Here is a 15,888-nt window from a genome sequence, read left to right as displayed (position 1 = left end):
TACCGAGTGTAAAACAGCCCTTAGATATACAGTATACTTTGACATCGGCAAACAAACCGCATGGCGCGTCTATTCTATGTACAGGGGATGTGAACACAAATGACTCTGGAATTAATTAGTTCACTGTTTGGACACTTTGCATAGATAATAGGCTGTGAAATATTGATTTATGGATTAGAGCTGCTGATAAAAGTCCACTTGACTGGGAAGGCACATAATAGAAATGTGAAATGCTCCATTGATTTTACATCACATGGATTCCTTCAGCGCTGGAGCGGAAGTGGCCAACTTCTTTCCCACAGTGATTAATCTGAAAGTTTGCCATTGCCATGATGAAACTGGAGCGGTCTCGACTCGATCCAAAACTTGTAAGCACGTACTCTCTCATACAAGCAATTGGGCTAGAAGGAGTGTACAGAAGTCCGATACCCATGAATAAGATTACCAACAAGTTACAGGTTTTACGCATCGACTTCTGATTGCCTCCATGGATAAAGAAGCAGAGGGAAAAAATGGTAGAAAAAAAAAGCTCTGGTGTTGGTGGCTTAACAGTATTAAGTAGTGGTCAGACTACACAGCTAGACGGCAGGACATTAGCCAACTTTCATCAAGGAGTATTACTGCTGGCTCATCTGTAAATTCACTGGCAGTCTCAAAATCCATAATATTGGTTGGGCAAAACTCACAAGCCTAAAATTCACCATGTGTATAGGGCTGGACCAGTAAATTCATGCGACTGGACGGCACGCCGACATCGCTGTACCTTTGTTACACGGGTTACCGTCACTTCTAGTGAGTCTGTTGAAGGTATTCGCCAAGCCGCGTGGACAAGAATCTGGAAGCTAGGGATATTTGTGTAGCTTATTTTGATTCTAATTATCATTTTACAATTCACAATAAATGCTGCAAATATATTCGTATTAGTACTCAAAATTATAAACGTATATTCTTTAACCCTTTCCAATCCACTGTCTGACCTGTGAAGACATTATGATTTAAGGCTGTACAGCTCCGATGTTGGAAGACGTCCGTCTGGGTTCTCTTACTGTATATTGCCAGCCTCTCTGCTGTTGGAGCCTATCCAACGTGTCACCTCGTGCAGTACTGGCTTTAGCCAGCAGATAGCACCATTGTGTAATGGCAGAAAAAGCGTAAGCCCCCTAGGAAAACCAGGATACAAATTGGACTGGAAAGGGTTAAGACCTAGACCAAAGGGCCACTTTATTACAGACACTCATCTAGCAGCACATTGGACCGCTTTTTGCCTTCATAAAGCAGCAATTCGCTGTAGCATAGATTCACTAGGTGTGGAAATTGTCCTACGGGAATATTGGCCCGTGCGGACAGAAAGTTTCCTGCAGTTGCCGCAGGGAGAAGTACTGACAAGCTCTGAACAGCGAAAAGAAAATGTTCTTTGAATTCGTTTTGCTTTGCACTTTGACCCTCCCATCAATATGGTGTAAAAGAAATCTGGATTCATCTGACCAGGCGATAGTTTTCCACTGTTCAGTGATCCCCTTTTGCACTCTTTTGCCCAGTGGAGTCTTGGCTTTGCGATTCTCAGCAATTGCACTCGGGTTGGTTGTCTACTGTAATAGCGCATCTGTGCTAAGAAATAACACGATGCGTCTTCGGTCACATCAATTGGAGCTCCTGCGTTGTACTCAGCTGCAATTAGTTTGACTGTTTCTCGCTCGTTCGTCAGAATGATTCTTAACATCTTTCCCCCTTTTGTTGGCAACTTGTTTACACCCACAGGAGCCCCCTCTCGATGAATGTTTTTTTTCCCTTGATCACACCATTTTCAGTATATTCTTCACACTGCTGCATGAGAAAAGGCCACAAGACTGACAATTTTTGAGATACTAGGCCTGACTACTCTAGCACCTATGACCAGGCCTGCTTTAAAGTCGCTCATAAGGACTGATTTTCCCATTACTGTGTGGATTTAATCTGAAAACAAACCACGAAAAAGTTGCTTATGTTATTTTATGTTGCACTTGAGTCACGTATCTATTTTTCATATAGGGAAGCTCCGATTGCGAAAAAGCAGGAGTCTCTAATAAAGTGGCCAATTCAGTGTATATATCTATCATTAAAAGGAACCTGTCATCACAAACCCAGGGCAGCTAGACCCAATTCGGCCCATGTAGGTTTTACTCTGAAACGCAGCAGCTAAAGTTTGACTTGGAGCTCTTGAGTCAAAGAGGTGGGCTGCGCGGAGTTCCCCACCCACAACATCAAGAAAGATAGCTCTTCTCTCTATATACAAACTGTCAGAGAACCTGTCAGTCTTGATGACTCTGGTGGGAAGAATCCAGTGTGGCCCGCCTCTGACTCAGAGTTAAACTGCTAGGTATGCCAATTCTGAAACCGCAGAGTCTTAGAATCAAACATACATGGGCCGAATGGGCATCTCTGTCCTGGGTTCATATTGCCCTTGATTCGAGCAGTATGAACCTGGTGACCGCTTCACCTTTAGCTTCAGTATTTTATTATTTTTTTTAAATATGTCCATCAAAAACTTGGCTCAGTTGTCCAGAAAAGAAAAAGAAAAAACTAAAAAGGATATTGGCAACCCTGGTGTGACATCTGCCTACCATTAGACCTTCAGCACCACAGGAACAAAAATGAAATGAATGAAAAAAGGAAGTAAATATTCATTACCTTGTTGGGATTGGTACTTCTGTTAGACCAGAGAGGAGAACTGCTGGACTTAATCTCACAAAGGCAATAACTGGCCGATCCAAAAAATCTACTTCCCCCACCAAGACATTTGATGCCTCGGATCCCGGAGGGATTTTCTTCATAAAGTTCATGTCAACCTGAATGTAAAGATATACAATTGACATAGGAATTATTTCCAACATTATTCTAATTCCCTGTGAAGGGAGGAACACGTCCCAGATCCAACCCAACACATCGAAACCATGAGAATTTGAGGTGGAAAGTCATTTCCATAGTGGGTAAATCTGTCAACTGTAAATCAGTTTAAGTATCTTAGATGTTCTGCTTTAAGGCTAATAAATTAGAAATTTCACAAAAATACACAATTACTGACGTTTCTTGCCTAAAATAAATAAAATTTTGTATTCGGAAAGAAGAATGAAAATTCAATTTCCTTGGTCCTAATGACTTACAGCGACAGACCTACCCAGACGATCACTTATGGGAAAATACACTTACTGTACATCAAATACTTAAAATGATAATAGTTAAGAAATAAAACACAGTGTTGGTATTATACACAGTATGCATACTAGTACGGATATGTTGGCCACAGAAGAATGTGACTGAACAGATGGATTTCATGGTTGAAAAAAAGTTTGAAAAAACCTTTAAAAAACATACAAATTGAATGAATGGTTTGCCATGTGTGTATAATAACAGGGACTACGGCACAGATGAGTCTTCACCAGCAGACAATGGGTCATGGTTTGCACTGTAGACTAAAGATCACTGACATGGTTCTCTGCACAAACTTACAGCAGACCTCTTGCGTCCCATTACAAACGTGCCACAATTACAGTGCCAGGAGTCATAAGCCTGCTTGTTGGGGGAAGAAAGAAAGGGCCAAGCAAAAAGAAAATCAGCACTATTATATATGAGTAGTAAAGCATCCATACATCTCGTCAAACCGCCCCCTTTTAGAAAGTGAGAGGTGCCACGCCCCCTTCCCATATACCTCTGACCCTCCCCCACAAAGGGGGGAGGGTCAGTGGTCATGGGAAGGGGCGTGGCACCTGTCACTTTCCAAAAGGGGGCGGTTTGATGAGATGTATGGACGCTTTACTTCTTAAATGTATTGTCAACTCAATGACAATACAATAATCCCACCAATGAGCAGAATATAGTTATTTTATTTTACATACACAATTACAACAAGGCAACTGGGGCTCAATTCTAAATTTTTGCCCTCGTCGGATCAAGCGGCGATACAATGCCATCTGCTCGGACAGTTTACTTGCCGCTCACAAGCCATGTCGATTCCAGCCCAAGGGTGGAGGTGACTGCACACAAACACCAGTAGATCCCGTTACCATTTCACCATTTTTTTTTTTTTTGAACAGGGATCCATCTGATTTTCACATCATAAGGTACTACAAATGTAGTATCAAAGAATAGCCTAGTAATAATATAGATACAGACAGGTCTAGGGAACAGCTGGGCTAAGATTCAGGCGATGGCGGGAAATATAAGTGCTTGAGGAAAAGTATTGGAAACTTTCTTTGGTATTTAGCGGCCTTTAAGCTGGCCACACAAATAAGATAGTAGTCAACCGAAATGGCCAATTTTGGCCAACGATAGTTTTAAAATGCTATATGAACACTTGTGATGGCTAGCGGCAGTTTACAGGTTCGCGGAGAATGAGCCGTCACGTTGGAATTTTTCAGCCAGACACTATGGCACGATCAGCAGATTAAGGCTGATCGCCCGACGCTTTATAGGTCTGCATTACAGTTTTATTCTTGAATATGTGCTTTATCTGTCAGTTTAGTCTTGTATGTTACTGATGGGACTGTTGATACAATACGATAGGCCATAATGTGGTCAATCGAATTGTATGCATATGGCCAGGTTTACGTAGCATACAACTGACATCGGAAAGATCACCAGAAATTTTACAACAACTTTTTCTATCAAAATGGTCACATTAAGGCTGGTTTTGCAACTGCGTCGTAACCTCTGGCCGGAGGTTCAGTCATAGATGCGGCTGAAAATACCGGAAGAAAAAGGCCAACATGGTGGACAGCAGGCGGATCCCATTATAGTCAATGGGTCCACTTGGTGCTGTTCAGTTCTGTCCAGACACGGAACAATTTGGACGTGGACATTCCCCTTTTCTGCTCCCTGAAAGGGGTGGGAAAGTGGAATCCCCAGCGCAGATGTGAAACCAGCCTATAGGGAATATTCACATGTTATATATGCGTGTAAAAAGGACAACAAAGTGGTGTCTGTTCCACTCATACAAGTGAATGCTTCTGTTTGGTTCTGCTGGGGGTTCCATCATAGCTCTGTTTTTGGAAGCTGTGATTGAACGGCCTGACATAAATCACACGCCGTAGTAAATAATGCTGTGTAAACGCTCCCCAATTCCAAGCATTTTCAAAATTCATTACCAAGGGATAATGCCCAAGGACGGATTTCTGCTGCATTCCCCACAGTGGAATAACACAGCTATTAGGTTCTATTGAACCCAATAGCTTTTCTGGCGGTCAGTGCTCACATGCGGGATTCTGCCGCGAGAAAAAAAAAATCGCGGCATGTTTTATTTTTTACAGCGTTTTTCCGCAGTGGAGGCCCCAATTAATATAGTATTAATGGAGACCGCGGAAAAACACACGTTTTTCTGCTATCACCAGCGGGGACCTTTTGTTTACCACCGCGGTACTACCGCGGCATAAATCCGCAGCCATATCCCACTCCGTCCGTGGGCATGAGCCCTGATAAATTACTCAGCTATATCCTTCTCACCGAACTATGTGTAACTATGGCAGATTTTTACACACTGGCTTTTCACAGCACAAAAAGTTATATCACATAGATATGGTAACAACATTTTAGCGACTGTCGCTTTCAGAGATGGGCTTGCAGAAATGACCCCATTCACATTTATAAAATGGAGTTTCCCAATTTGAGTAATTTCTGCAACAAATCTACAGAATGTGAACTTACTCCGAAGAACATCCTCAGGGAACAATCTAAATCAGGGGTCCCCAACTCCAGTCCTCAGGGACCACCAACAGGTCATGTTTTCAGGATCTCCTATAGAGAGAACACCTGTGGCAATGTCTGAGGCACCGACAATAATTACATCACCTGTGCAATACTGAGGAAATCCTGAAAACATGACCTGTTGGCGGTCCCTGAGGACTGGAGTTGGGGAACACTGATCTAAATCATTCCTCAATAAATGGGAGCCCATCAGTCCATCCCCAACATGCAACCAGAGCTGTGAATGCCGCTAAAATACAGCATGCAATACAGAATAAGCAGGGCAAAAGAACTCCAAATGACTCAACTGTGTATGGAGATTAAAGAGGTATTCTGGAGACTATGAGTGTTTTTTTTTTTTTTAAGTTTTCACCCATCCACTGAAAGAACGGTGGAGGCCCAACTGCTGGGATTAACAACAATTCTGAAAACTGGGCTCCAATTGGTCACCAAGTGAGTGGAGCTCACTCGGATGCACCGCCACTCCATTCACCTTAATGAGAGTCCTGTAGATTGCTAAGCACTGGTTGGGTGAAAAGATGAAGAAAAAAATTGTCTTTGGAATATCCCTTTAATTCAATATGAAAGCTGTAAAACAAGGTGCACTATAACCATCGCTAATCTAATTAGTAGAGGCTTCTAGCATAAACATATGAGGGGTATAAAAAAACACCATACCTTACTGAAGTCCACCGTGCTGTTCTCCTGGCTGCCCCCTGTTCCGTTCCGTTTCAGCTCTGCCGATTTACTAACATCTAAAGTTGCTGGAGTTGACTGTGGTGAAGCTAATAGCCCTACGAACAAATACATGCTGTTAGACATGGATTCATCTGTCCGCTTCCATTCATGGAGGAAGTCATTGGGGTGGTCTTTACGGGTATAATAAAAGATTGATGGTTAGAAGTCCCTGTCATACTGTGACAATCAAGTGAATATTTCCACCATGCTTCTAGCTTGGTGGTTTTGTAGAAAACATTGCCATTAGCAAAATACTTCATACGTCTCCTAATAGAGTATGTATCTGCCACATCCAAGACCGGGAGAGGTCTACTAGACTGCGATGCTCCGAACTGATGAAGCCGCCTGCACAAATCATCCACTGGAAATATCACACATACTAGGGATCAGAACAAGCTTAACACGAGCTGTCAGACATCTACCACTTGCTATTCCTCTACTAATCCGAAAAATTGCAATAGGAAACAGCTAAGAATCCTCAAAACTAGGAGGGTCAATTTATCTGTTCATGTACCTGGAATACAGGATGTATTGGCTATATATTGGAAACTGACCAATTTAAATCACTATTACTTTGATCAGGAACCAGAGTCTGATAAGAATTGTTAGGGTCTATGTGAGGAGAGACTCACAAGTTGTAATAGTGCAATATATACATCATCAAAAAAAAAAAAGAAGCCCCTAGAAGAAGTTGTCATTTTGCTGCAAAACTCGGCATACAGTTACATCTCAGGCAGATATGTAAATTATTCTAGATGAACGGTCTTGCCACCCGAGACCCTAAAAGTGGTCCCACCCTTGGCCTGTGAAAAGGCTCTCAGAGCCTCCTTGATCTTTTCTTCCGCTTGTGTGGAGCTTGTTGACCACTAGACACCTCTGCAACACAGAGATTTCCCCAGTTTACGTAGCTTGAGAGGGGGGTGGGGGTGGGGGGTATTGGAATGCAAGATGCTAGATGTTAGTATCGACAAACGGCCCGCCACCTGGGCCCACGTGACTAGACTGTTAGGAGGTGTTGCAACCAGTGGATGCATGAGAGCACACACAAGACGACTGGACTTAAGACGCCCTCAGCAGACCACCAGTAGAGGAGATTGTCTGACAAGAACGAGCAGCTCCAAATGTTTTGTTGTCCGCCATCCAAGGACAGGTGGCACAATCTCTAGGTGCCCCTGTGTGTCGGAACCATATCCAGGCCTGTAAATGAATGACATTTGGTCTCACAGCATCCATTATGTATATGGCCTTTGACACCCACCTACCATCGCCTCTGCTTGCAGTGGTGTCGTGAACAACAAAACCTGACTGGAACTGGGTTGTCTTCAGTGAAGAATTCAGGTTTATCTTGGGCACAGACGACGGCTGGGTTTGTGTCTGGAGACCCAGGGGTGAGCTCCTCAATCCTGCCTTTGCCGTGGAGTGGCACACTGCCCCTACTTCTGGTCTGCGGGGCCATCACATATGACAGTGGGTCACCCCAGTAGTGGTACGAGGGAAAATGACAGCTCAGTGATATGTTCAGGACATCCTGCTGCCACATGGGTTCCTCTCATGGCGGCTTCCAAGAGGCAGTAGGATAATGCTCTGCCGCACACACAAGAGGGTCACAGGAAGCCTCCACAATATTGTCACACTTCCGTGGCAGCCCGGTTGTAAGATTTATCACCAATCTGGGGTGCCAAGTTTGACAGTCTACGAGTTTCACAATCCAGAGACTCAGTTACAGCGTGGAGTGATATGTGGAGTGATATGTCGCAGGATACCAAACTGAACCTGTATGCCTCCATGCCTGCTTTGTATCCGAGCTAAAGGCGGTACAACAGGCTAATAGAGCCTCCATGCCCGGTCGGTATCACATCTTGTATCCAAGCTAGAGGCAGTACAACAGGGTACTAGAGCCTCCATGCCTGCCTGTATCACATCTTGTATCCAAGCTAGAGGCGGTACAACAGGGTGCTAGAACCTCCATGCCCATCCGTATCACATCTTGCATCCAAGCTAGAGGTGGCCCAACAGGGTACTAAAGCCTCCATGCCTGCCCGTATCACATCTTGTATCCAAGCTAGAGGCGACCCAGCAGGGTACTAAAGCCTACCTTCAAAAGTTCCGTTTTCTGCAGTTTTTTGCTCGGATATTGTAATCACTTATATCAACTTTACAATAACGCATAGTAAGTGTCGTTCCATTCCGACAACTCCTTCAAGGTGCTTGATTTTTCTTTTTTGCAATGAGTGTCCTTTCCTATAGCCTGAGTTGAGTATCAAAATAGCACTCTGAATGCAACTGCAACCACTAGTTAAACCCCCCACCCCCCATTCCATTTCTCTCTCCCACAATATGTGTATAAGTCACGTTATGCCTCCAATGGTTAGCTAGTTGCACAGAATATGTAACATTGTACAGTAATGAACAGTAACATGCATCTCACTGTGGACACCAAAAGCAAGTGCTGCATTTGCATTTATAACCAGTGGTCCTCTCGAGTAGAAAATCAATGCTTTAGGATTGCTAAGTGTAGCCCCCTGCCCCGCCGCACTGTATGTGCTATAATGATATAAACACAGATTATAATATTACTGATGTAAAGTAATGTAGTGACTGCTGCGCCACGTTGTTATAGACCGGTTCAGCATGTATACAGGTCTGGTACAGCTGCTGGTAGCATTCCTGAGCATTACCTGAGAGGAGCACATATTAACTACAGCGTAGCAACTGCATGACCCGTGATGACAGCCCGGTGAGATCTCCACACAAATGCAATGTGGTTAGGACAGCAAGCAGAGAAACCACACGTACATTCCAACACTTGCCAAGATATAGAAAACACACTGTGGTATCCGATAATAGACTGCAGTACCCGTATCCGATAATAGACTGCAGTACCCGTATCCGATAATAGACTGCAGTACCCGTATCCGATAATAGACTGCAGTACCCGTGTCCGATAATAGACTGCAGTACCCGTGTCCGATAATAGACTGCAGTACCCGTGTCCGATAATAGACTGCAGTACCCGTATCCGATAGACATTAGAAAAGTAACCATGACGATATTCAGGGTACAAGAGATGTATATAGTCACTATAAATTACATACTGGCCATTCAACGTCCTAGGCCGATTTCACATGTGCAGTGGGGGTTCCCGTTTCCTGCTCCATTCAAGAAGCAGGAAAGGGGACTCCCTTGGCCAAATGGGTCAGTTTTATGATGGAATCAAGCATCGACTATAATGGGGTCCCTTGAGTTTCCGCCCAGCATTTTACTGGAAGAACAAACGCTACATGCAGCACCATTTCTTCCAGTATTTTGTGCCAGATCTGCGATGGAACCTCCGGATGGAGGTTCCAGCACAGATGTGAAAGCGGCCTTAGCACACTTTCTAACTTCCCTCAGTTACTATACACCGAACGGCCATTTTATCAGAGACCTTTTCACGATTGGACATTCCCTGCGTGAGAATTAAAGCCATGACCCCGGAGTGGGGCATAAAATTAAATGAGCAAGCTTACTGTTCAGTTTCAATGTGAATCCATATTAAAATGGGCAAATTCTGCCACCTGAATGACTTTGAACAAGGCCTGGTCCTCACTAGTCGGGGTCAGGATTTTATACACTGTCTTCTGGGGTTTTATTATTCAACTGTGTCAAGAGTATACAGAGAGTGGTGAGATCAAGGAAAAACATCCAGCAAAAGGAGATCCTGTGGACATAAAGAGGTCAGAGGAGGATGTAAAGAATTATTCGGCCAAAGAGGTGGTGCAGTGTCAAGCAACTCTGACAGAATACAATGCATTATAATCATCGCCTGGTCAGCTGCATCCAGACATCTGATGCACCATGCTGATTCAAGGAGTCAGCAGAAATTGGTGCAAACAGCATGAATCGGGAACCCTTCCCATCAGCTATTCAGAGCCTATCAGTACCTCCATCTAATCTGTGGCATTTGTAATAAGTTATCCTGTCCGCATAGTCCAATTAGTCTGGTAAGACCATTTCAAAACCTAGTGGAATCTATGCCACGACGAATGCTGCAGTTCTGAAGGCCAAAGGAAGTCCAACGTGCCACTAGATGGGGGTCACTTAAGTGGCTATTCAGTGTATGCCAGGATTATTGCTTAGAGAATCATCAAGACTGTGCTAGAGCCAACCAGGTCTGGTGAGACAAGTGGGAGAAAACCGATAACCTACACACTATCCCTATTTAACGCCATCCTTTGCTCCACAGAGCTCATGTACAAGAGGCTGCACCAAGCCCCAACACTCTATGGCCATATAATGGAGCTAGCGACAGACCCCTCTGACCATCGAGTGGAGCAAGTATAGGAGCCGTCCATGTATTCCCAGTGCAGTACTACCACACCCGGAAAAGTCTTTGCAAGGACTAAGATTTAGGCTGCCATAAATACTTACACCATAGAAGCATGGCCCTCATCATAATGCCGCCTTTTTTACACACTCCCATCACCAAATCTAACCAGTTTCTAAGAATATCCTAAGGCTTCCTTCACATCAGGTCGGAGGTTTCGGTTCCGTCATAAGATGGAGTTGCTCGGCCAGGGGATTTCCATCTCCTGCTCCCTGAGTGGAGCAGGAAAACGGAACCCCGGATGCAGGTGTGAAGGAACTTGAAAAGGGCTAGATGATCACCCAATGCAACTCCATGCGATGCCCCAATCTAATTGTAATGTATATCTGCATCAGTGGCTTCCACCATAGTTTTGTCAGGGAGGAATTCAAATGGAAGACCCCAGCAGTTCCACAATGAAATATTACATTTCTCAGTCAGATCAGGTAAACCAGACATTAATTAGAATTATTTGGGGGAAGTCCTGTGTCCAGACATTCTGGGACCAAATCAAACCACCACCAGGGGGTGCAATGACACGCACTTAACAGCCATATCTATCTGCTTATGTCACTTGCAGGGCGAGATCAGTGTTGCTTAGATCACAGTCCGCCACTGAAGAAGCGCCCAGTGAATACTTACAATGCAACGTTCCAGTTTTCGCTGTAATTTACATGGGTTCTCCGCTTTAGACAATCCCCAACCCCAGGAATAAAATGTAATTTGCAGGGAAACCTGACAGTACAACCTCAATACTCTGCAACCACAGAAAGGGTCAAGCATCACACAGTGCCTAACGTGTTGTTGGCTTAATGTAGGGTGGCACGAGTCCTCCAGATCGTGACGCTCTTCAGAAGCGCTCTCCATCTCTTGGCCAGGGAATAGAGGACCGCTAGGAACTCAGAATCCCCCAACAGGGTATATGAAACTAGTCGACCACTTTATAGGAACACTAAATATATGCAGCATTTCCTGCAGGATCCTGAAGCAGTCTTCTAGAATGGACAGAGGGGAGAGGCTCCTGCTGCAGCCAAGACACAGAACAAGAAGGATGGGTATCACATCTCAGCCCCAAGGATGCAATGTTTCTTTATACTTTTCTCAGTTTCAGGCTACATGGGTGAGCGCGATATGAGGCCAAGAAACGTTGCCCGATATCGTGCTTGCCTTCCGGGGGGAGTACTCTACAGGGACATATAACAGCTCAGCTTATGCCAAAAGCTTATTCCCATGCCCCATTTAGATGGAACAATTATTAGTCAGAAAATAAGTGAATACTTACTAAACTGAACAACAGTTGTTTGCCAACATTTAATCTGAACGATGAGTACGAGTCATGAAGTTCTCGCTCATTGTTCGGTTTCCGCCAGCATAAAAATCAGCGCCGGCTCGGGCACTTATCGTACCATTTAAACACAGACCTTTCACTCTTCTATATAGCAATGTGAGACGCTGAACGATAAGCGCCCAAGGTCTGCACGGACTGTCCAAGCGCGGATGAGCTGGTGACGATGTCACCAGCTCATTCCGCTGGGCAAACAAGAATATTGCGTTTCTCGGTCCATCTAAAAGGACCATTAGCATATAGTGGGTCGATAGAGGTGTCTAGATACGTTAAACATGAACTTTAGGAGGCCTTCTCGATGGATACACTAAACAGAGCCAAAACGAGATGTGAACAGACTCTTAGGCCCAATATCCACAGGCGGATTTGATTTGCAGCACCTGCGCGGGAGATCCGCAAATCAAGCCGCCGGTAGGGATGCATCGACGTCCGTAAAACAATTAAAAGCATGCGGGGAAATCGTAGCATGCTCCATCTTCTGTGGATTCCCGCATGGACGGCTTCCATTGACGTCAATGGAAACCGTCCGATCTGTGGCACACCCGCAGCTGACACTGTGGATGTGTCGCAAATCCACGGGAAAGCAGGAGATTTTGAAACAAAAAAAAATGCATGGCGAGCCCGCAGGCACCTGCCATGCAGAAGAACAAAGGTCCGGCCGGGACGCAGGAGAACCACAGTGCATCCGGACAGGTAAGAAAACTGCCTATGGCCACGGGCATGGGCGGATTTTGTATGGGATTCCGCACTAAGAATCCGTACATGCGGTAGACATGAGGCCTTAGCATGGCGATCATCTTCTTGTACGTCTCATCTGCTTACTGATTCTTGCAACACAAGGACTCTAACTAAAAAGGATAAAGTACCGGGCCTCTCTCGTTTCATGGAGATCACTTCATCTTACTTGACCATCATAGTTATTAGTGATAATGAAAAAAGCTAAAGCTACTTCAAAATCAGGATTTGATGGAAGTATGCACCGCAGAAGAACAAAGGCATGCACAATGAGTCAACCTGGTGAGCTGTAGATACATCAAGCCAATTATGTATGCACAAGCAATCAACGTGATCAAATGCATTCCAGGGTGAGTTTCAGAAGCAAGGTGCACCACACAGGCAGAGGAACAATAGTTGCCTTGATAAATATCACCGTGGTCTTCCTTCTTTACGACGGAGACTTCCCCATTTTCACCGTCCTCGTCCGGTGGATGAACTATTACAGTAGGAACAATGTCACCGGTAAAATGCGGCATCTCTGTGACCGTCTGCAGAGAGCTTGACGACTCCAGCCGACTGAACTTAGGGCTGGAGGGTGGCGTGTTTTGGGGGGATGGTACAGGGGTGGTATGCCTGGAGCCAGCTGGGCTTCCAACTCTCGAGGGAGGAAGAAGATAATTGAGGAGTAGAGAAAGGCGAGATTCTGCTCGCAATGAGTTACGGGAGGCTGAAAGGCCTTCCCCTGAGGTAAAACAAGAGAAAAAAATATAACAAATGGGTTTTTTTGTTCTGTTACATAATTCCCTTATTTGCATATGTTGGCATCATGCTAATTTTAAACATCACAAAGAATAGTTACCTTTAGAATAGACATGCATCATTCTGCCTCAGGTACAAAAACTGCCCCAAATGGGGTGTTTAATAGTAGGACAACCAATCAGAGCCCAGGTTTCATCTCTTTGTGCAAACAGAGAATGAAACCTGAACTCTTGATTGTTTGATAGGGGCAACTGGACAACTATCGGCATACATACAACTCAATGACCAAACTGTAGTACAGAAGCAAAGGATGAAAGTACATTCATTGGTCGGAGAGCTACAATGGAAACACAAGTCAATAACCTTTGTTTATACCACAGTTGTGAGGGGGTTGTAGGAGTCCTACATGCTTACTTTGTATGGAGACACATAATGATGTCCTATTAAACCTTCACAGTCACATTAAGAATGGAAAGACCCTCCCAGAAGTGTCACTTTTAGTGTACATTCTAAGTCTCCAGTAGTCACACAACTGATTTAAGCCTTAAGAACCAGGAAATGTTTTCCCCTTCATGTTCCAGTGGTCATGACTTTTTTCTTGTTTTTCCGTTAATGCAGCAGTATAGAACCTTGTATTCCAAGGCTTGCATTATAGCTTTTATAGGAACCATTTTGAAGGACATATTGAAGAACGTTTATTAGTTTTTTGGGTGGGTGAAGGACTAAAAGAAATTTAAAAACTGCAATTTTGCCATTGTTTTTTGGGTATTCGCCATTATTAGGTTAACCTTATTCGACTGATCCTTACAATGCCAACGATACAAAACTTAGTTGAATTATGTTCTGTGCCGCCGTGCGCCAAGACCTGAAGCATTTTTACTTTTCTGTCAACATAGCTCTATGGGGTTTTTGTATTTTTGCAGGGCTAAATATAATTTTTATAAACACTATTTTAAGGTAAACTCAACTTTTTGAATATTCCTATTTTGGGGAAAGGAGATGAAGAGGAAACAGCTATACTGTCTTTTATTTTTAATGGCATCAACTGTGCTCGATAAATTATGTAATACATTAGAATATGGTTTGTTAGGGATGTAGTGAGACCAATTAAGTGTAGGTGGTGAGGGTTTTTTTAACATTTCTTTTAACATAGCATAAGGGAACATTTATTTTTTCCTGTAAAACCACTTAGACGTCAGGGTCAGCACCCACCATGGCATGTGAGGGGTTAAACGGCAGAGAGCAGCTATTAGCTGAGCAACTCTCTGGAAATAAAAGATCCTTTTATGTGAAGATAAGAGCAGGTGTTAAAAAAAAAAAAAGACAGTGTCACCACTCCTCTTTGGATAACCTGTTCTCCCGTGTCTGTCCCAGTATGCTACCTGCTCTCCCTCCAATGTCCTCCTCTACTGCTTCACACAGGCTAAAAGGAGGACTGCAAGTATATGCTGTTCCCACTTCCACCTGCTCAGGCTAGAGATCACATCTCTAGCTACATTCTAACCTGAGCTTAGAGGCTTTAGAATAAGCTCACTGCAGAATAAGCTGTGCTTGTTAAAAACTAGGACAGCCTTCTGTAGTTGAATCAGCACAGCTCATCCAAATTTGTAGGGGTCTAAAATACATACTCCTTTCCATTTGCTTACGGTCAGGGAGATCTGCCTGATCTGTTGCTTCATGTTGAAATTCTAAGCCAGATACTAGATGATGACTTCAAATGTGTTACAAAAATACCCACAGACCAGCACTGAAATGTACTCATCACTGATGGACTATATTCTAATCCATTGATTTGGACAAGTGGGGGGAGGGGGTGGGGGAAATTACTCACATAGCATTAATGTCTGCAATAAGAAAACCCATACGCTAGCCAATTACCAGCTGAAACCAGAAATTCCAGAGGAGTCTGCCAAAGACAGTTTATTTGTCACTGATGTAGATACGAAGACGTGTGTTAAAAATCTGGTCTGCGTGTTGGATAAAATCTGAAGTTTATGATACGAAGCGCCATCTGTGGTCAATTTGATGTTAACATGGAACAGACTTATCCCTTACCCTGCTTTATAGAGTGTTTAGGGAAAACAAAACCCGGTGCCTCGTACTTTGTACATTGTTGTTAAAGGGAAGCGGTCATCACCTATGGGCTCCATAAACTAAGTTATGGTTCTCGTAGACCAAGTTCTGAGAAGGCCAAGGATGTACTTAGTGTGTTATGCCAATAGGGGATGACCGGTTCTCTTTAACGATCGATTAAATGTTGGACAGTTTT

General features: G+C 44.0%; 1 protein-coding gene across 11 annotated transcripts in view; it reads right to left on the bottom strand.

Moving 5' to 3' along the window:
• The window catches only part of SLC4A7 (solute carrier family 4 member 7), a 128,687-nt gene that overhangs the window by 36,890 nt on the left and 75,909 nt on the right, over positions 1–15,888 (bottom strand). For 6 of the 11 annotated variants that reach the window (XM_066584572.1, XM_066584577.1, XM_066584574.1 and 3 more), the window contains exons 7-9: positions 13,279–13,602; positions 6,394–6,509; positions 2,668–2,825 (exon numbers count right to left, since the gene is read on the bottom strand). In XM_066584572.1, coding sequence (XP_066440669.1) covers positions 2,668–2,825; positions 6,394–6,509; positions 13,279–13,602 — 598 coding nt within the window. The remainder of the gene's footprint in view (positions 1–2,667; positions 2,826–6,393; positions 6,510–13,278; positions 13,603–15,888) is intronic. The other 5 variants (XM_066584579.1, XM_066584580.1, XM_066584583.1 and 2 more) reach the window with 1 other exon arrangement.

The sequence above is a fragment of the Eleutherodactylus coqui genome, chromosome 12 (genome assembly GCF_035609145.1).
Source record: "Eleutherodactylus coqui strain aEleCoq1 chromosome 12, aEleCoq1.hap1, whole genome shotgun sequence".
In the NCBI taxonomy this organism is placed as follows: Eukaryota; Metazoa; Chordata; class Amphibia; order Anura; family Eleutherodactylidae; genus Eleutherodactylus; species Eleutherodactylus coqui.
Note: the sequence above shows the minus strand (reverse complement) of the source record. Positions and strands in the feature narration are given on the sequence as shown.